Raw genomic sequence first — 21,843 nt, 5'->3', positions numbered from 1 at the left:
TTTCTTTTCTCGATTGACATTGACAGCCTTTATACCAATATTGATATTAAGGAGGGAATGAACTCCATTAGGAATATTTTCCACAAATATCCAGAAAAGAAAAGGCCAGAAAAAGAATTATTGCAATTATTGGAAATCAATCTGACAAGAAATGACTTTGAGTTCAACGGGGACTACTTCTTACAAATAAAAGGGACAGCCATGGGTAAGAAATTTGCCCCAGCATACGCCAACATATTCATGGCTGAATGGGAAACTGCAGCCCTGGCAAAATGTAATAAAAAACCGCTGTATTATTACAGGTTTCTTGATGACATCTGGGGAGTATGGCCTCATTCTGAACAAGATTTTGAAACGTTTCTAACCACTCTGAATGATCACAATGACTCAATTAAACTTAAATCCACAATTAGCGACTCTACAATTGACTTCTTGGACACAACCACCTTTAAAGGCCCAAATTTTTCACAGACCCACAAATTGGACATTAAAGTGTTTTTCAAACCCACGGACACACATGCATTGTTATATAAAACAAGCTTCCACCCGAAACATACCTTTGCTGGTCTAATTAAGTTCCAATTATTGCGATTCCACAGAATCTGCACCCAGCGGACTGATTTCAGAGCGGCGACCAAAATTCTATTTGCAGCTCTCGCCACTAGGGGGTACTGTCGTTCTTTCCTTAGGAAATGTTTTAAATCATTCCTACAGACCAAACCCATTGATCTGACCCCTATCCTACCAGTGATTGTGACATATGCCCCATCAACATGTAAACTAATCAGAGTGATTAAGAACAACTTTCAAGATCTTGTCCAGAAAACCCAATTACTGGGTGATCATAAGGTGATAGCGGCCTTTAAGAGGAATAAAAACCTGAGGGATTTCCTCATTAAGGCAAAACTTTCACCTCTCTCTGAGCCCAAACTCAGAGACCAGGGGCAATTTTTTAAGCACCAAACATGGTTGCGCAGCTTCTCAAATGGAAATGTATTCCACTCACAATGTAACGGTACTCCACGCTCCAGGAACTGTATTTATGTGATTACTTGCAGCCAATGTGGCATCCAATATGTTGGTGAGACAGGCAACACACTTCTGACCAGATTCACCCAGCACAGGTACAATGTGTTAAGGAAAAAGAACACACACACACATTTGGTAAAACACTTCCTGTCACACGGCTGGAAATCGGTCAGAGCAACAGTGATACAGGCAAACCCCAGATGGACAGCTCAGCAGAGGAGGAAGGCTGAAAGAGGCTGGATTGCCAAATTAGACACTGTACACCCTAAGGGGTTAAATGAAAAAAGTTTTTAAAGGGACATAAAGTCCACACAGTGTACATAATTGTTGTTTATTAGTGTCTTGTTGTTGCTATGCTTGTTGCCATGCTTGTCATACTGATCATCATTATTGCTGTTATCATCATTCCACCGGTCTCTGTATATGTTTGCTGAAGCACCCTGACCATGAGGTTTTATCCTAACCTTAACCGGCTCGAAACCTGCGCTGGATTTAACCTTATCTTTGATGCCCAGCCCTGAATTCAACCCTGACCCTAACCACCTTGAACCCCATATTGGTTTGACCCTTGACCCCAAAAACCCTCCTCTCCTTCCCCCCCCCCCCCCCCCCGTTCTCCCTCTCCCTCACCCTTTTCTCTCGCTCTCCCTCCCTCCCTCCTCCCCTCCCTCCCCATCTGGAGGCCTCATGCTCAGGATGCTAAAACAATCCCTTTTCAGGGCACCAAATCGGGGACATGGTTCCTTGAGCCGGGAGCAAGGATGGCCTGTGCATTGGGACCCAATCGGGCCCCCACCTTACCCTCCCCTAACCCCCTAACCCTAACCCCCCCTAACCCAAGGACAATTTTTCCAACATCACAGATTGGTCCGCAGCCACTCCAATGGCCAGGTTTTTCTGTCTTTGTGTAAAGGGACCCCGAGGTCAAAAAATTGTGTATATTTGATTACGTGTAGGAGATGTGGGATCCAATATGTGGGAGAAACAGGCAACACACTGCTCACCAGATTCACTCAACACAGGTACAATATCACACGAAAAAAGAACATTCACACCCACCTGGTCAAACATTTTTTATTGCATGGCTGGGATTCTGTCACAGCGACGGTCATTCAGGTCAATTCGAGGTGGACAACACAACAGAGATGGAGAGCTGAGAGGATGTGGATTGCTAAACTGAATACAGTTTATCCACATGGCCTCAATGAAAAGGGTTTTAGGAGATATTAATCCAACACCATGTATATAGTTAATATTTCAATTTTGTTATGTGTGAATTTATGGATATTTTGTCACTGTACTTGGGACCTCGGCTCCTTTCATGTCTCACAGGGGAACATCCTGGCCCTGAAACTGACCCTGACCCTAACCTCAGTGACCTCTATAATAATTTGACCTCCTGCCCTAAACCTAACCACTTGCCACTCTGATTGGACACGAGAGTTGGTCATCCCCCACCCCTTGAGTGGACCCTAAGCCTAACCTCCACACCCCTCCTCCCCCCACCTCTCTAACTGCATCTATTACATTCCATTTGGAATTCCACTGGGGGGGTCCTGGACGCCTGAGATGGGAGCAGGTATGGTCTGTGCATTGGAGCACGGTCCCCGAAGGGGGCCGTGCTCCCAACTTTGATTTCCCCTAACCAGGGGGGGGTTTGAAATTTAAAAACTTTGAGCATAAACCTGTAAAAGAAGGAAGAAAAAAACCCTAAAGAGGGGGAAAAAATAAAATAAAAAAATACTTACCTGTAGAAAAATTAAAAAACACTTACCTGCCGCCAAAACCTGTATAAAAGGAAAGAGAAAAACACTTAAGGAAAAAACCTGTAAAGAAAAGGAAAAAAGAGAAAAAATTAAAACAAAGAAATACTTACCTGTCGTCAAACCTATATAAAAGGAAAAAGAAAGGTCTTACCTGACAGAGTCACAATTAAGCCGGGCCAGTCTGAAGAAGGCACTACTCCGCCGAAACGTCACGTGGGCCCCGAGCTACTTCACCCAAGATATGGGCAATTTTTTGAACACCCGGGCAGGGTCTCCATCTTCCTGCCCCCATTGATGGACAGTGCACGTCAGGCCCTTGGTGGCCTGTTTTCACCCCATCCCTACCCTATGAAAGGCAGCAACAAGTTTAATGTTCATAAACCTAAAGTATGTATCAGCAGCAGAATGGAGCTAAAAATAAATGTTTGTTTCAGTTCTATGAAGCTTTGAGTATTTTGCATTAGTAGCACTGCTGTGTGTGTTGCATCATATTGCTGTAACTGTTTATATGCTTTATATATTCTGAGGTAAGTTGATCTATAGTGTTACAACATATTCTATAAGGATGTTATGTGTTTGTAGACTTTCTGCCCAGTTTCACCCATTTAGCAGAAGTCAGCCTGTTTAAGGCTCTGATATCTATTCTGTATGACTTAAAGCAGTTATGACATGGTCTGATTTTCTCACCCAATAAAGGAATATTTCATATATCAGTCTACTCTTCATTCTATCAGACACAGTTTTCACAGCTCGTACATTTTGTTTTCATACATATATGTAAGCATTGAGCCAAATTTAGTAATGCCAACATATTAAATGAACAATATTTCGCTCTTATGTATAACACATCTATATATACACTGTCAAAGATACTCGTCTTTGAGTGACGATTTAAGGTGATAGGACATATAAATAACTGCAACTTGAATCTTTAGTATCATGAACAACATCAGCTAATTGTTATTTACTAACTAATATTAAAATGACTGTTCAGTACAGAAATGAAGCCCAACAATCATGTTTTACAGTCCTGTGGTCTCAGCCTCAGATACTCAATAAATCACACAGAGTTCATGTAGAAACAAATGAACAAAATGTGTTCTCCTTCATTTCTGTCAAACAAAGCTGTATGAAACGTTTCCAGTGGTTTGTATCATGGTTGCTAGGCAACCTGGGCAGCGCGACAAAGGCTAGACCGTCCCATTTCACAAGCCTCGCACTTCCGGCCTTAGCGGTCTTTGAGTACGCCCCTTGAGGACCGTTAAGGCTGCGTACTTTAAGGCTGCAGACCCTGAATTGGGATACAGCCGCAGTTTGTTGCTGTGACTTCACTCTGAGGTAGTGATGGTAAATTTGATTCTTTTTACTGAATCGAGTTTTAATGAGTCACTCACCAAAGTGAATCGTGTTTTTTGAGTCATTTGATTCACTGAGTCAGTTGACCAGAGAGTGCAAAAAATGTACATTTTCACTCAAACTTAATTTGTTTCTCTTTTCATGTAAATCCTACTGCTAAGATGAATGATTCTAAAAGAAAACAACTATTTTATAGAGAAAAAAAGACCAAAAACATTCTAAAATTAAGCAATTTCCTATCAAAATTGCTAAATAAACATTTATTTTGTTTATTTTTATTTTATTAGTATTTTCCTTAAATGCGTTAAATATATATTTTCTCATCTAAATGTCCACTGAAATGTGAGCCAGGGGGCGTTAATGCGCCTTAACATTGGTTGCCAACCAAGAAGAAGAAGAAGCTGTGAGCCAGGAGGGAGGGGGTTAGTGAGTCCTGAGTGATTCGCTTACGCTTACGATTCGGCACAGAAAGGGAGGGGGTGAGTAGCTCAAATGTGCTGTTAGCATGTTAGCAGAGCGATGCTACTGTGAACCGAGGTGCTATTTTCTTGATGTGAGCTTCTACTCAGGGTTTTTTCTTCCAGTTCAGAGCAGAAAATTTTTTGTTAAGATACTGGATGTTGTTTTTCTCCACAATTTTAATTATAAGCTAGATACATTGCTGCTAACAGCAACAGGGATGAGTCAGTGAGTCAGTTGGGCTTGTGAATCATGATTCATGAGTCAGTAAAGTGATTCTCGAGTATTGAACGATTCGTTCATAATTCGCGCATCACTACTCTGAGGGAATCATGGGAGGAAGTGTTTCAAAGTCCACCTGAGTGTGCGTTTCTAACACCCTCGGATCACAGAGAGTGTGTGTGTCTGTCATTGTGTGGACCAGCATGGAACAGCAGAAGAAGATTCTGTGTGTGGGGCTGGTGTGTCTCGACATCATCAACGTGGTGAACAAATACCCTGAAGAAGACACTGACAGCAGGTTAGCATCCAGGCTAACTCTCACAGCAGGTTAAGCTGCAGGCTAAAGCTGACAGCAGGTTAGCCTGCAGGCTAAAGCTGACAGCAGGTTAGTATGCACGCTAACTCTGACAGGTTAGCATCAAGGCTAATTCTGACAGCAGGTTAGCCTGCAGGCTAAAGCTGACAGCAGGTTAGCCTGCAGGCCAATTCTGACAGCAGGTTAGCCTGCAGGCCAATTCTGACAGCAGGTTAGTATGCAGGCTAAAGCTGAGAGCAGGTTAATATGTTAATATGCAAGCTAACTCTCCAGGTTGGTACAGCTTATGTTGAACCAGCTGTTTAGAGAAGTGGATCTCTAAAAATTGATTTACTGTGACATTGTATACAGTCAGGATTAGGGGTTTACGGGTAAGAGGTTTTGGTGATGTTTAGGTGTCGGGGTTGGCAGTTTTTTTAGGTCAACGTGTGGGCAAAGGTCACACTTTCATTACGTAACAGATTTCAGTGCAACACTATCGACATTTGATACTCCATTTATTTTTTTTATTTTAAAAATGAAAAAGCCAGAATATGATGTAAATGCATCTCCTTGGTGCTGCAACAAGCCCTAACCCCACAAACAGGGGTGTCACTAATCTGAAGAAGAGAATTCATCTTTTACCTCTCTCCTAACATGAGGACATTAGCATCACTGGTTCTCCTGTTCTCTTCACTCGTGTGAATGAGGCCAAGCGGACTGATCTTCTATTATCTAAGTTTTCCTGGCTGAGGCCCTGGCACTAACCTGACTATGACCCAGCTGTCCCCCAACCCTTTGCTTTTAAGTGTGGTCGATAACTGTAGCAAGGATTGCAGGCTGACAGTTTCTCCAGCACATGAACGTTTTTATATGTGTAAAACAGCATACAGCATACTGAGTGGCAGGCTTTTCAGCCCCACTCTCTCCAGCTCAGTGCTCCTCACTTCTCCTGTATAGCACACACCTCACTTCTCTGAGATCCTACTCATAGGGACGACATGATTAGGCCTTGGGGAACAGCTGTGTGCGTGAGGCTCCCCTGACATTGTGAACCCACTGCTCTGCCACAATGACTTTGTTTGTGATGCACTGGTGCTTGTTTCTCATTGGCGATGAGAAACACACTCCTTTGACTTTAACGTTAGCAGCTTCTTTTTGTTTCTGTGTGTAATGTTTGACTCCATGAAGCCTTTCATCACTCCTGCCATCAGACTAAGACCATCAGGTACCGGAACAGCTTCTTCCCCACAGCTGTCAGACTCCTGAACTCTGCCTCCTGACATCTGACCCACGTTAAACTCATGGACTGACCATACACACACACACAACCACCTACATACACACACAATGGACAACTGTACCCTCAAACACACAATAATAACATGGACTGAACCACCACTCACAACCACTAGCACTTTATATAGCCTCTGTAGAAATTATCCACACCCTCACTTACCTTAACTGCACTACTGTGTAGCTCTGTGTAAATAATCATTCTGTACATACGATAATTTTTAATCCTACAACTGTTTATAACTTGCATAGTTCACATTTCTGTATAGCTGTATATCTCAGATTTCTGTAAAGTTATTTATTTCATATTCTGTATAGTTTTTCATATTTATATCCTGTACATAGCTTGTACTCACTACAGCCTGTACATACTTATAGTTATAGAATATTCATAACATACTTCATACCATGTACATTATAACATACCATAATAGACCCATTTCTGTAATATACTTGCATATCTATATTATTGCTAATATATATTGTAATATATCTATATCATGGCTAAAGCACTTCTGGATGGATGCAAACTGCATTTCGTTGCCCTGTACCTGTGCATGTGCAATGACAACAAAGTTGAATTCTATTCTTATTCTTATTCTATTCTATCAGTATTGAAAATTAATGATTGCCCCTCTGATGGATGATGTCATTACTTTGTACCTACAGATGTCTGTCGCAGCGTTGGCAGCGGGGAGGAAATGCTTCAAACTCATGCACAGTGCTGTCGCTGCTCGGAGCGCCCTGTGCCTTCATGGGCTCCTTGTCAGCTGGTCCTGTGGCCAAGTGAGTCCTTTTCAAATGCTCATCAATAAATCCATTTGTTCAGAAATACAAGAAATACACAGTCATCAATGTTTGAGGGCAGAATCCAGACTGTTAATACCACAGTTTTTTACTGAAACTGTGGTATTTTGGAGATTCTACACACACACATACACAGAAATGAACATTATCAACCTACTGAAATAAAAGACTTTCTGCTACTTATCTGGGATATTTATCTGCTCAGTTGTTTAACTGACTGTATTCTGATTAAAAAGTATTGCTTTAATTTTTAGCAGTATAAAGAAAAATGATACTGGCAGCCACCAGTCTTTAATTTGGTGTTTGTGTGATGAAAATTAAAAAATTCGAAGTTGATTCCTTCTTATTGCATTGACAAAATTCATTAAACTTCACCTCATACTTTAACCTCGATATCAAGTCGGTGAGACTGGAAAGTGTTCACAATGTTTAATAACTGCACCAGTGGCATCAGTTTGAAAGTGACTTCCCTTCTTTTTACATTCATGAGGAAACTGGACCTCTTACCTTAACCTGAGATTCAAACTTGTTAGAGAATTTTAGCAAATGCACGCGAGATATGAATTTTAAAATCTTACGATGCCTGATTCTGAAATTATCACGTTAACAGACCTAGGCGTCCATGCTGCCAGCCTGGCAGGGTGACAGCAATACCACATCAGAGCAGGTTAAAGGTGTGGAGATGGTTCTTGATGTTTGAAGCTGTGGTGAAGTACAAAGGGGGAAACTCCTCTGGTGCTCACATTTACAAAGTGCTCTTCAAAGGGTAAAAAAAAGGCAGCTCTTTGTTCACCAGCAGTTTCACCTGAGCACTAAAAACAGGAGATTTATCATCTTTATTTAACATCCAGTCAGAAAGTGCATTACTAACATACTTGTTACCACCTCTGACTTTAATTTTTCTGTCTGCCATGTGGAGGATCTGTGTTTCAGGAAGCCAAGTCAGTGTAAACAGTTACCTGTCTGTAGTTTTATTTTGGAAGATTTTCAGAAGTACTGCATCGATGTGTCTCTGCTGTCTGAGCACCCTCAGTGCTTCCTTCCAGCCTCCATGGTCATCAGCAACACCAGCACAGGAAGTCGCACTATCCTGCACATGAACAGGTGTGTTTGTGTCACTAACGGCATCTGTTTCAGGGTCATCATAGAGGAGCTCCACCCCTCCCCTTCTGCCAGTCAGAGTTCGGGTTTCTGCCAGAGTTTTATTTTCGAGGGGACATGATCTTTCCTGTCTGTCTTTCTGTCAGTTTCATCATGGCTGACTTCTCGCAGCGGGACATCGATGTGTCAGCGGTGGTTTTGCAGGTCGAAGGTCAAACTCCATGTGCTTGTTGTGTGGTTTGTCCATCCACTGGAACTCGAACCGTCGTTCTCTCCGATACGTAAGGCATCAGGTCGTCGAAGAGCTGCGATTTTCACAGCTCACGTTAGATATTAATTAATAATGATTATTACAATGATAGAGGTTTTCTTCCAGCCTGTTTGATCAGTGTGTTATTTCTGACATTATGCCCGGCTAATCAGCACCGCAGTGAAATAATCAGTCTTCCCTTTCTCAAAAATACATTTTTAAATAAAATTCTGCAGAATCTTTCCCGTTTCTTTTGATTCTCTTTCTGGTCACCTGAACAAACCCATCAGTGGTTCAGGTGAAGCTTTACTGATTGGATTGCACCACGCCCTCTCAGACTCTAAGCTCCATCCATTGGCTGCTGAAGGTGGATGAAACAAATACACTGATGAGTTTAGAGAATCTGTCATCAGGAAGCATGAAAACCTAAATGTCAGCCTAAATCTGGTCTAATGACAACTGGGCACATGAGCCACTGCAGAGCAATGGCTCCACCAATCAGATGAGGTGAATAACAGATGACTTTTTATCAGGTCAGAGGCGAAGTTGGAAAAAGTGGACCAAACTCTTTAAAGGAGTTTCCTAGAGCAGTTTGTGTGAAGGTCGCGTAGAGGAAACTGATGATGTTGGTATTCTTTTCGTTTTGACCTCAACAACCACTGTAGCTCATTCATTTCCAGTTTCTGTTAAAAAAACGTCCTGGTTGAGATATCCACATCGAATGTTAGGTGAGCAAAAGAAAAACGTGAAGCAGTCAGTAAAACCTTCAGGCAGGTAAACTGTTTATAAAGCAGCTTCCTTTTTCTCGCTGAGCCTTGTCACAAACTTTTCTGTTAGCTCTGCAGTGGTTTCTAGGGATAATTCATCATAAATTATTTAATTTCTCCCAAAGTATAAACAAGTTTATTAATCAAAAGTCAATCTGTATGGGTTTTCTTCCACTATAAATAGAATAAGCAAAGATAAGCAAAACTGTGCAGGTGTTGTTGATCACACTTGAAGCCTAATATGGCGTCTTGTTGCAATAAACACCAAAGTATGCTTTTCTACAGTGGGCACCAGAGATGGGCAGTAGCGCGTTACTGTAATTCGATTACTTTTTTCAAGTAATGAGTAAAGTAAGGGATTACTATTGCAAAAAAGGTAATTAGATTACCGTTACTTTCCCGTAAGCACCCCACGTTACTGTGTTACTAAAACCGTGATTTTTTTGCGAGGGTGTCTCATGACAATGATGTAAGCGAGTGCGACGTTCGTGGCAACAGCTGTGTGCAGATCAAGAATGGATAATATATCGAGTCTGGGAGCGAGTATGACCGCGCAGCATTTAAAGCGTGGAAGTACTGACCTTACTTTGAGTTTAATTCTGTAAAAAGTGACAAAAACATTAGCTTCTGCTGTTCACTGCGTGGGAAGAAACTTCTTTTTACAGCGAAAAAAAACCCTAAACATCCGAGCAAGCACTGAGTACGCTACCAGTGAATGGGAAGGAAATTCACAGACAAACTCGCGGATTCTTCCACTGACCGCTGAGACACACCTGCACCAGGGCAAACATCCGCCTACCCCACTTTTTACTTGCACCTATTTGAAAGACTGAGTGTAAACACAAAAAAAAATTTTTATTTTATGTGCTGGAATGTGCAGAAAATAGGTTTAAATGTTAAACTAATTTCTTCCAGTCAGAGAATGTTGCAGATAATTAAATCTTTGCTTGATGCATAAAGTTAAAAGATTAAAACTAATAAAACAAATTTTAAAAAGAGCCTTTTCCGTTTGATTACATTTTATATGATGGATTAGGCAGAAAGTAGAATTGGGCTGAAAGATCTATCGCCTTATTACCTATTCAGGTTGTAAATCGTGTTTTTAAAAAGTAACTAAGTAATTAATTACTTTTGAAAATAAGTAATCAGTAAAGTAACAGGATTACTTTTTTGGGGAAGTAATCAGTAATTAGTTACTGATTACTTTTTTCAAGTAACTCGACCAACACTGGTGGGCACTGAGGGACAAAGGCCTGAATATAAGAGATATTCATGGTTTAATGGTGAAATTTTTTTACATTGTTGTAGGAAAATACGAAATGAGTGGAGTGATTTATTGAAAACTGTGCAAACATAGCCACGATTCCACTGTGAGTTTTCCTATCCAGGTATCCATTTTATTGCACTGCCAGTGTGTTTGGGCAGATATTACTGCATGCTGGATCAAGATTCAAGATTCTTTATTTGTCACATGCATAATTATACAAGTACAACACACAGTGAAATGTGTCCTGAAAACGCTCCTGGGCTGTGCAAAAAGAAAACATTATACACAGTAAGTAAATATGTGCAAGGAAGACCTTACATGCAGTAAATGGGGCGACCATGGCTCAGGGGGTTTGGAAGCGTCTCTGTAACCGGAAGGTCGCCGGTTCGATCCCCGGGCTCTCTGTCCTGGTCGTTGTGTCCTTGGGCAAGACTCTTTACCCTACTTGCCTACTGGTGATGGCCAGAGGGGCCGATGGTGCGATATGGCAGCCTCGCTTCTGTCAGTCTGCCCCAGGGCAGCTGTGGCTACAACTGTAGCTGCCTCCACCAGTGTGTGAATGTGAGAGTGAATGAATAGTGGCATTGTAAAGCGCTTTGGGTGCCTTGAAAAGCGCTATATAAATCCAATCCATTATTATTATTATTGAGTGAATTATATAATTAAGTAAATTTAAATAAAATAAAACAATCTGGAAATTTAAGTTGAAAAACTGAGAATGTACATTGTGCGAGAGGGATGCTGAAGTGTCTTGTGCCGTAGTGTGGCAAGAAAGATCAGGCATGATATGAGGATATGGTAAGAAAAAGTCCTGTCTCAGTCACTTATGGATGCTGTGAGTGGGGGGGCATGTCCTGATTTAACACCAGGATGGCCTGGGGAAAGGAGCTCCTCTTGAGTCTCTCTGTTTTTGCCTGGATGGTGGTGGAACCTTCTGCCTGATTGCAGAAGTTGGAACTGTTCCTGGGATGGGACGAGTCCTTCAGTATCTGAGCTGCTCTGGACCAGCATCTCCTCATGTAAATGTCCTGTAAGGAGGGGACAGCAGCCCTGCAGCAGTGTTTTGCCGTACGGCTCACTCTCTGAAGAGCTTTTTGGCCTTGACAAAGCGGTTCCCATACCAGGATGTGATGTTCTCTGTGAGGATGCTCTCCACAGCGCCTGTGTACAATACAGTACAATTTTATTTATATAGCACATTTAAAAAACCCACAGGTATGCCAAAGTGCTTCACAGAGTTAGAGCAATAATAAATACAAATACAAAATACAAATAAAATATACTAACAGGCGGGTGACATAACTAACCAATAATACACCAGGCATAGTAGGCACAACCCGAAAGGCTGAAGGTTAAAACATTATAAATATTAATAAAGCGAAAAAGATAACTTACAGTACACCAAAAATGCGGGCTCTAGGAGGCGGGGAAAGCAAGGCTCTCCCCGCTCTGAACTCCTTCAGTTGTCGTAGGTGGTACAGGCGCTGCCTAGCCTTTTTGGACTGGACCTGAATGTGTGCAGACCATGTCAGGTCTGAGGAGATGTGGACACCAAGATACTTGAAGGACTGCACCCTCTCCACTGGAGCTCCTGATGATAATGGGCTTGTGGTCTCTGTGCTGACTCCTGAAGTCCAACACCAGCTCCTTGGTTGAGCTAGAGGTGGTTGTCCTGGCACCACGATGCCAGATTCTTCACTTCATCCATGTAGGCCGCCTCATCGTTGTTGGAGACGGCGCCCAACACCACTGTGTCGTCAGCAAACTTCGCAATGGTGTTGGAGCCATGGGTGGCCACACAGTCTGAAGTGGGAGTAGAGCAGTGGCGAGAGGACACGCCCCTGTGACGCTCCGGTGTTGATGGTGATGTTGTCAGAGACACACCTACCCACCCTCACCACCTGAGTTCTGCCAGTGAGGAAGTCCAACACCCATGCACTCATACGACTGTTGAGTCCCAGATCCCTCAGCTTTTTGAACAGTCTGCAGGGCACTATTGTGTTAAACACTGAACTGTAATCTACGAACAGCATTCTCACATAGTTACCCTGTTTCTTGTCCACGTGGCTGAGTGTGGTGTGCAGGACATGGGCGATGGCGTCCTCTGTGGATCTGTTGGGTCGGTAGGCGAACTGGAGCGGATCTGTGGTGTCTGCGATGGAGGAGGAGATGATGTTCTTCAGCAGCCTCTCGATCACCTTCATAACCACCGAAGTCAGTGCAACTGGCCGGTAGTCATTCAGGAATGAGGGCTTGTTGTTCTTGGGCACAGGGATGATGGTGGATCTCTTGAAGCATGTGGGGACCACAGACTTAGCCAGGAACTCATTGAAGATGGAAGTGAACACACCTACTAGCTGGTCAGCACAGCAGACGGCCGGTGATGCCGTCTGGCCCCGCTGCTTTCCTTGTGTTCACGCTCTTCAGCCCCACTCAGATGCTCCGCAATGCTGATCACTGGTCTCTCTCTTTCTCTCTCTGATGATGTCACCGTCCTCAGTTGTCAGGCAGTAGTTAGCATGATCAGCTGAAGTTCCAGATTATCTGTCAGGTCTTTGCTTTTTTCCCCTTACTTAAGGACGTGACTTTCAGATACTGTTCATCTTCTCTGAACAGTTCTTTTTTTGTCCTCCAAGTTTCCTCAGCTTTTTAACACTAGGGATTATTTTCACTCTGGCCTGCAACAGTAAGGGCAACAGGCCTTTTTTTTTTTTTTTTTAAAGAGGCTGAGTTCTCAGTGTATTTTTATTTTGACAACATTTTGAAACTGACCTGCAACAAAACTAATGAATTCATTATTGTGACATGATAGGGTGGGGCAAGGTCTCACAATGGGTTCACCCAAGACCTTGGCTGATGGTGACCCATGCTCATTTTTCATCTTGGCTCATGTGATTGCGTAGATGATCAACAGTGGGTCCATCACCCTCTTAGGGACACTACCAATAGGTCTTAAAAATCACCAATTGCTCTTAGAACTGAAGAGGCATCTCGGATGAGAGGTGAGACGTGTTGAGAAACGTAAAGAAGTCCACACGGTTTTCTTTCCAAGCTCTTTAAATTATTGTAAATGTACAAGAGTGAAAGTTTATCACACCATCCACCTCTGCCTGTAATCCAGCATTCCCCTCAGCAGATATAAACACGTTTACAGCAAATACAAAAATTGTTTCGGTCTATTTTGTCTTCCAGGGGCCAGAGCAGGCAACATTGAGGGAAATTTAAAACTGCTGGCTAAATGTAAACATGAATTCAGTAAAATTGTAATTCACTTCAGCAGTAATGACACCCGTTTACGTAATTCCGAGGTCACCAAAATCAATGTTGAATCGGTGTGTAACTTTGCCAAAACAATGTCAGACTCTGTAGTTTTCTCTGGTCCCCTCCCCAATCAGACCAGGAGTGACATGTTTAGCCGCATGTTCTCCTTAAATTGCTGGCTGTCTGAGTGGTGTCCCAGAAACGATGTGGGCTTCATAGATAATTGGCAAACCTTCTGGAGGAAACCTGGTCTTGTTAGGAGAGACGGCATCCATCCCACTTTGGATGGAGCAGCTCTCATTTCTGGAAATCTGCCCAAATTTATTAAACCCCCCAAAATATGACTATCCAGAGTTGGGACCAGGAAGCAGAGTTGTAGTCTTACACGCCTCTCTGCTAGACCTCAGTGCAGCCATTAGAGCGGGACTCTCCTGGGAACAACAAGCAGAAGCGGAGGTGCAGCAGACGTGGAGGAGCTGACCGAAGGCGCTTGGTTAGCAAAAGAAGGTTAACCCTCCCGGTCATACTCCTTGCCAATGTTCAGTCTTTGGAAAATAAAATAGACAAACTCCCTGCTCGAATTTCCACGCAAACGTCAGGAGTGCTCCATACTGTGTTTTTGCAAAATACTGGCTGGGGGAGAGAACACCCGATAACACCAGATGGCTACGGGGTCTTCAGAGCGGGCGAAGTGCTCCGGGCAGTGGCAAGATACGCGGCGGAGGAATGGCCGCCCTCATCAAACAATTGTGGTGTACTGACTGTAAGATCATTTCAAAATCCTGCTCTGAAAATGTGGAATTTCTGACTTTGATAAAGGCCTTGCTATTTGCCCAGAGAACTGCAGTGCATCATTGTGTGCAGTGTACATGCCTAAACTACATCAGTTTGTAACCTTCCCCACCACAGGAAATAAAATACTGGATCACTGTTACAGCAAGATCAGAAATGCCTTCTCAGCTGAACCAAAACCTAATTTCAGAAAGTTTAATCACCTGGCAATCTGGCTAAAACCCATATATAACAAAAAGCTCAAGACAAAACCAGTCACAGTCAGGCCTATTAATACCTGGACTGACAGTGCAAAAGCCAGTCTGCTGGGCAGAGCTGCTTAGAGACTACAGACTGGAGCATCTTCAAAGGAACAGCTAACAATATCCACGAATACACAGAGACTGTAAGCGACTACATAAACTGGTGTACGTGTATTTGTATCCCTCCCAGGACTGTGCGCAGGTTCCAAGGCCAAAAACCCTGGCTTAATGGAGACATTAAACTGGAAATAAGGGAGAGGAGGGAGGCCTTCAAGGCAGGAGATCAGATGGAGTATAAGAGAGCCCACTACGAACTGCAGAAGTCCATCAGAGTAGCAAAGTGAGCCCACTCAAAAAGAAAAAGAAACAAAGAAAAAAAACATCTTGTCTTTATCTTGTAAAAAGTTTGACTTGACCCGGAGAGCTCTGCACAAGAATTCCAGTGTGCATGGACTGTTGGTCCTGTGCTCAAATGGCAAATAAAAATCTTGAATCTTGAATCCTACAGTATTTAAAAGTAGAATGGGAGGCAGAGCCTTCAGTTTTCAGGCCCCTCTTCTGTGGAACCAGCTTCCAGTTTGGATTCAGGAGACAGACACTATCTCTACTTTCAAGATTAGGCTTCAAACCTTCCTTTTTGCTAAAGCATATAGTTAGGGCTGGACCAGGTGACCCTGAATCCTCCCTTAGTTATGCTGCAATAGACATAGGCTGCTGTTATTAATCTCCGTCTGTCCTCCACAGCATGTCTTTATCCTGTCTTCCTTCTCTCACCCCAACCGGTCACAGCAGATGGCCCCGCCCCTCCCTGAGCCTGGTTCTGCCGGAGGTTTCTTCCTGTTAAAAGGGAGTTTTTCCTTCCCACTGTCGCCAAAGGGCTTGCTCATAGGGGGTCATATGATTGCTGGATTTTTCTCTGTATGTATTATTGTAGGGTGTACCTTACAATATAAAGCGCCTTCAGGCGACTGTTGTCGTGATTTGACGCTATGTGAATAAAACTGAATTGAAAGTCTCTATAGGAGGATGTTTCTATAATTCACCTGTTTCAACTGTATTAAGACTAAAAGTTTGCATTATAAAGGTGGGGCCTCTCTGACTGACTGGTGGATGGCAACACAGTCAGCTTTACAGGGAGTGCAGAATTATTAGGCAAGTTGTATTTTTGAGGAATAATTGTATTATTGAACAACAACCATGTTCTCAATGAACCCAAAAAACTCATTAATATCAAAGCTGAATGTTTTTGGAAGTAGTTTTTAGTTTGTAGTGTTTAGTATGTTGCTTTGTTGTTGTTTTTTTTGTCTTTTTTGCTTGTTTTCTATTCTTCTCTCAACAGGTGATCCAGGAGATTTTTATTTTTTTTCTCCCCCCCTTTCTCACTGTCCCTCTCCCCTTCTGTTTTTCCTTTCCTTCCTCTTTCTTTCTCCCTCTCCTATCCCTCACTCATGTCTGTCCCGTCTGTAACATCTGAAAATAAAATATAATAAATAATAAAAACAAAGATTGACCAAATGGACCAATACGGCAATGCCACGATGATCCATTTGGCAAAGTAAATCCATTGGGTATCCTTGTTGGTCTTCAGACAACAATTCTGACGGCTAAAGAACCAAATGGGACAGGCAGAAAAAAAAAAAAAAAAAAAAGGAAGTAGTTTTTAGTTTGTTTTTAGTTTTAGCTATTTTAGGGGGATATCTGTGTGTGCAGGTGACTATTACTGTGCATAATTATTAGGCAACTTAACAAAAAACAAATATATACCCATTTCAATTATTTATTTTTACCAGTGAAACCAATATAACATCTCCACATTCACAAATATACATTTCTGACATTCAAAAACAAAACAAAAACAAATCAGCGACCAATATAGCCACCTTTCTTTGCAAGGACACTCAAAAGCCTGCCATCCATGGATTCTGTCAGTGTTTTGATCTGTTCACCATCAACATTGCGTGCAGCAGCAACCACAGCCTCCCAGACACTGTTCAGAGAGGTGTACTGTTTTCCCTCCTTGTAAATCTCACATTTGATGATGGACCACAGGTTCTCAATGGGGTTCAGATCAGGTGAACAAGGAGGCCATGTCATCAGTTTGTCTTCTTTTATACCCTTTCTTGCCAGCCACGCTGTGGAGTACTTGGACGCGTGTGATGGAGCATTGTCCTGCATGAAAATCATGTTTTTCTTGAAGGATGCAGACTTCTTCCTGTACCACTGCTTGAAGAAGGTGTCTTCCAGAAACTGGCAGTAGGACTGGGAGTTGAGCTTGACTCCATCCTCAACCCGAAAAGGCCCCACAAGCTCATCTTTGATGATACCAGCCCAAACCAGTACTCCACCTCCACCTTGCTGGCGTCTGAGTCGGACTGGAGCTCTCTGCCCTTTACCAATCCAGCCACGGGCCCATCCATCTGGCCCATCAAGACTCACTCTCATTTCATCAGTCCATAAAACCTTAGAAAAATCAGTCTTGAGATATTTCTTGGCCCAGTCTTGACGTTTCAGCTTGTGTGTCTTGTTCAGTGGTGGTCGTCTTTCAGCCTTTCTTACCTTGGCCATGTCTCTGAGTATTGCACACCTTGTGCTTTTGGGCACTCCAGTGATGTTGCAGCTCTGAAATATGGCCAAACTGGTGGCAAGTGGCATCTTGGCAGCTGCACGCTTGACTTTTCTCAGTTCATGGGCAGTTATTTGGTGCCTTGGTTTTTCCACACACTTCTTGCGACCCTGTTGACTATTTTGAATGAAACGCTTGATTGTTCGATGATCAGCTTTGCAATTTTGAGACTGCTGCATCCCTCTGCAAGATATCTCACTATTTTTGACTTTTCTGAGCCTGTCAAGTCCTTCTTTTGACCCATTTTGCCAAAGGAAAGGACGTTGCCTAATAATTATGCACACCTGATATAGGGTGTTGATGTCATTAGACCACACCCCTTCTCATTACAGAGATGCACATCACCTAATATGCTTAATTGGTAGTAGGCTTTCGAGCCTATACAGCTTGGAGTAAGACAACATGCATGAAGAGGATGATGTGGACAAAATACTCATTTGCCTAATAATTCTGCACTCCCTGTATAGTAGCTTGCTGTCTGATAGGCTGCACCTGCTCTGTGGTTGTTCCATGAATTTTATACAGCAGAGCAGTTTACCAGTCCTGCTGGTTTGGTGTCATAATGATGTGATAGGAAGGTTAACATGAATCTGCTAAATGCAGGGAGAATCCAGAAAAAATGGTTTGACCTGAGTTTTGAAGAGATGGAAGTGGTTGTTTTAAAGGACCATAAGCTCTGACCTCAATTCCTGTCTGTCAGGAACCTTCCAGATGTCACAGCAGAGGATTTTTCAAAAGTTCACCTTCATCAGTTCAAGTGGATCCACTGGGAGGTGAGTAAAGTCCAGTAAACGAGCCAACCCAACCTAGTATTAAACTGACATTGGTAATCAGAATTTTAAATTAAGATCATAAACACAACCTGTTAATGATGAGTAACCAATCAGAAAACACCTGTCACCATCTTAACACCTTTCCAGCCTGCACTCCTCAGAGGTTTGTGCTCATTTAGAAACAATATTTTCACCAGAAGACTTAAAAAACAACAACATTAATTTGAAATTGATCAATGATGATTAATTCATTAAACAAAAGTGCACTCTAACCCACTGGAAACTGTTTTGTCTCATAAATCTTGTTTGTTTGCTGTCACACTTTAACTCCTGTAGGGCCGAAACGCAGAGGAGCAGGTGAAGATGATCCAGCAGGTAGAGCGATATAACAGCATGTTGCCACAGCAACAGAAGATCACCATTTCCGTGGAGATAGAGAAGACCAGACAGCCGCTGTACCAGCTGTTTCCTCATGGCGATGTGGTGAGAGCTTCTGTGCCAGAACCAGGAGAACATAAACTGCCCACTCTATCAGACAAAATGTTATTGCATGTTTTCTGTCACGTGTTGCAAATTCATCGCGGTTTCATGTCTTTAGGTTTTTGTCAGTAAGGACGTTGCTCGTGATTTTGGGTTTGAGTCAGCTGAAGCTGCCCTGAAAGGACTTTACAGTCGAGTCAAACAGGGGTGAGCGGTCACAGGTCAGCAGTGTAACATTAGTAACAACCATAGAAATAAAAATATGACGCCATCCTTCCTTAGGGCCATCCTGATCTGTGCCTGGGCAGAAAAAGGAGCTGATGCTTTGGGTCCTGATGGTGTGATCATTCATTCTGATGCATTTCCTCCTGAAAGTCTCGTTGATACGCTTGGAGCTGGGGACACCTTCAACGCTGCTGTCATCTACACACTGTCCAAGGGTGAGACTTTTAAACATCTATGTAGCAGGAAGCCAGCAAAACCTCAGTATTCTGTAGCAAATAGCTTTATTAATAAAGTGCTGATCCTGATACACGCCAGAACAAAACCTGTTTTAACATATATCCGTTGTTGTAAGTGTACATGGATTGGCTCTTATATAATCCTTTTCTATGCTACTTGAGCACTCAAAACTTTATACAACATGCCTCATCCACCCATGGACAGACAGTTTTCTATCCACAAGCTATGCGACTTGGGGTCCTATTTTGGCATGCAGACTGGAGCAGCCAGGAACCCAATCACGACCGTTCTGATTAGTCGGTGACCTGCTCCCATGACCCCACGGAGGAAAAGATGAGATGGAAACATTTCAACACAGGACCATCACAATAAGACTGTTAATTAAATTAAAACTGTTAATTAAACTTCCCTTTAATTAACTTTGATTTATACAGCACCAAATCACAACAACAGTCTCAAGGTGTTTTATATTGTAAGGTAGACCCTACAATAATACATACAGAGAAAAACCCCCTATGACCCCCTATGAGCAAGCACTTTGGCGACAGTGGGAAGGAAAAACTCCCTTTTAACAGGAAGAAACCTCCGGCAGAACCAGGCTCAGGGAGGGGCGGGGCCATCTGCTGTGATTGGTTGGGGTGAGAGAAGGAAGACAGGATAAAGACATGCTGTGGAAGAGAGACAGAGGTTAATAACAGATATGATTCAATGCAGAGAGGTCTGTTAACACATAGTAATGCCCTTTAATTCCCCTTTACTTTTAAATAAAATAAATCAGTAACACCTGAGGACTGATTAATTTAAAAGATCAATGTTTTCTGTCTATAGGTGGAAGTTTGCAAGATGCCCTAACCTTTGGCTGCAGGGTTGCTGGCAGGAAGTGTGGTTTCCATGGTTATGACAGCATCAGCAAAGTCTTCAATGACATGCAACCACAAAGTTTGTTTTAGGGAAACACAGTCCACAAAAGCACATGACCACATGAAAAACAATGTGTAAACATAAACATGTGTGTTAACGTGAAAGTGTTTGAAGGCACAACTGAAATTTTATCTAATTTTCAGTTTAAGGAAAATCATCTGTGGTATAAGGGATCTGCATAATTACAATTAGTAACTGACATTTAACATCTATTAGTTCATTCATTCACAGATCAATAACTGGATTATTGTTCAATAAATGATTAACTGAAGTGAGAGAAGCAAACGTTTCTTTGGAGTGTTTTTACTTGGTGGAATTAAATCTCACTGATCAGTGATCGGGTTGATTGTTTTTGTCCTGATAGTTTGTTTTTCATTAAAACAATTACCACTCGATGCTCAGACACAGCTTCCTTTCATTCTCTCTACAAATAACCGTGTCATGGTACTCACTCGCAAGGTCTGGTTTCTTGCACAGAAAGGAACAAAAAGCCAAAGACGACAAACATGTTTTTATTGAAGACCCAATTCTACTAACGATTTCCAGTTTAACAACCAGGCGTCAAACAACTGTTGTACTCCAGCTTCTCACAGGGGAGTTAAACATCCCAGGTGCAACTGGCAGTGGCAAGCAGGAAGGGCCACCTCTAAAACACAAGGCATAATTGGCACACATACACATGAGTGAGAGCGATGGAGAAAGGAAATTGAGTCATCAGAACCACAACAATAGCAGAAAACTTGCTGAGCACCAGTTCAGCTCACTGGGATGAGCAGGTGACCATATGCCTCTCAGTTTTAAGAAAGGCTAGTGACCCCTGTTATAGAGTCTGACAGCTGCAGGGATTATATACAAATATTCAACTGGGGGTTAGGGTTTAACCAGGTCAAAATTTTTTTTTAAAAAGAAGACTTTATAAGATAGACCTTCTGAGTATCACTACAAAGATTACCAACAGTGGTCCTCATACCACAGTTTGATATCAGCAAACACTGAGAGCATACATTGATATGACACCACAGCCATGCTACCATTCAAACACTGATAACAGCATAAATCGAATTAAATCGGGACTTGATGAGACCTTTCGAGTATCACTAGAAATATTATAAACAGTCGTCTCCATACCACAGTTTGCTATCAGTAAACACTGATAGCATACCACATCCATGTTAGCAGTGTATAAACAGATGGTTTAGCATATATTAGCAAAGGTATCAATAAAGGACTACTGTATTAAACACTTTTACTAACCTCAAGCAGATGGACAGGCGCTCTGCAGGTGGGATTGAGCGCCTGTAGTTGTTGTCTAGGCGGGCGATGCTTGGACCGCCGTGGGACAGCAGCTCCTCAAACTGGGCCAGGGAAAGACAGTGGTATCGCTGAAAGTGGCCGTCATCCAGGCGCAGCTCCTGGAGCAAGTGGTGAAACTCACCAAACTGCTCACGCTTCTGGAGGACTTGATGGACCCAGGTACGGCGAGGACGTCCTTTACGCCGCTGCTCTGCTCTCCACAGTAAATAAAAAAGGGAGACTCTCTATTCAAACGCTAGATCAACAGCTGCCATCTTGCAAACATACCACCTGGCACTACTTCCTCCAACATTTCCACAAGTAATTCGCGTTGGACAAACGTTGAGGTGCGAATGTGCACGCGTCAAGCTGGCACGTTTT

General features: G+C 42.6%; 1 protein-coding gene across 6 annotated transcripts; it reads left to right on the top strand.

Moving 5' to 3' along the window:
• Nucleotides 1–4,901: 4,901 nt before the first annotated feature.
• Nucleotides 4,902–20,572, top strand: khk (ketohexokinase). Of its 6 annotated transcripts, none has more exons than XM_026166645.1 (9): nucleotides 4,908–5,130; nucleotides 7,093–7,209; nucleotides 8,200–8,334; nucleotides 8,478–8,612; nucleotides 18,234–18,306; nucleotides 18,643–18,789; nucleotides 18,905–18,993; nucleotides 19,069–19,226; nucleotides 20,077–20,572. In XM_026166645.1, exons 1-9 carry the CDS (start codon nucleotides 5,036–5,038, stop codon nucleotides 20,196–20,198), a joined length of 1,071 nt encoding a protein of 356 aa, XP_026022430.1. In that variant the 5' UTR covers nucleotides 4,908–5,035; the 3' UTR covers nucleotides 20,199–20,572. The 6 variants fall into 6 exon arrangements, with proteins under 6 accessions (XP_026022429.1, XP_026022430.1, XP_026022432.1 ...); XM_026166648.1 differs by lacking the exon at nucleotides 4,908–5,130 and adding an exon at nucleotides 5,144–5,217; XM_026166644.1 differs by lacking the exon at nucleotides 20,077–20,572 and having other exon boundaries at nucleotides 4,902–5,130; nucleotides 19,069–19,718.
• Nucleotides 20,573–21,843: the final 1,271 nt, after the last annotated feature.

This window comes from Astatotilapia calliptera, chromosome 5 (assembly GCF_900246225.1).
Source record: "Astatotilapia calliptera chromosome 5, fAstCal1.2, whole genome shotgun sequence".
Taxonomy (NCBI): Eukaryota; Metazoa; Chordata; class Actinopteri; order Cichliformes; family Cichlidae; genus Astatotilapia; species Astatotilapia calliptera.
The sequence above is the reverse complement of the archived record's forward strand: the minus strand, read 5'-3'. Positions and strand labels throughout refer to the sequence as shown.

Coding starts and splice junctions, on each gene's coding strand:
- khk (XM_026166644.1), top strand. CDS start 5,036: ATGGAACAGCAGAAGAAGATTCTGTGTGTGGGGCTGGTGTGTCTCGAC. Junction 7,210..8,199: donor TCAGCTGGTCCTGTGGCCAA/GTGAGTCCTTTT, acceptor ACCTGTCTGTAG/TTTTATTTTGGAAGATTTTC. Junction 18,307..18,642: donor TCAAGTGGATCCACTGGGAG/GTGAGTAAAGTC, acceptor TAACTCCTGTAG/GGCCGAAACGCAGAGGAGCA.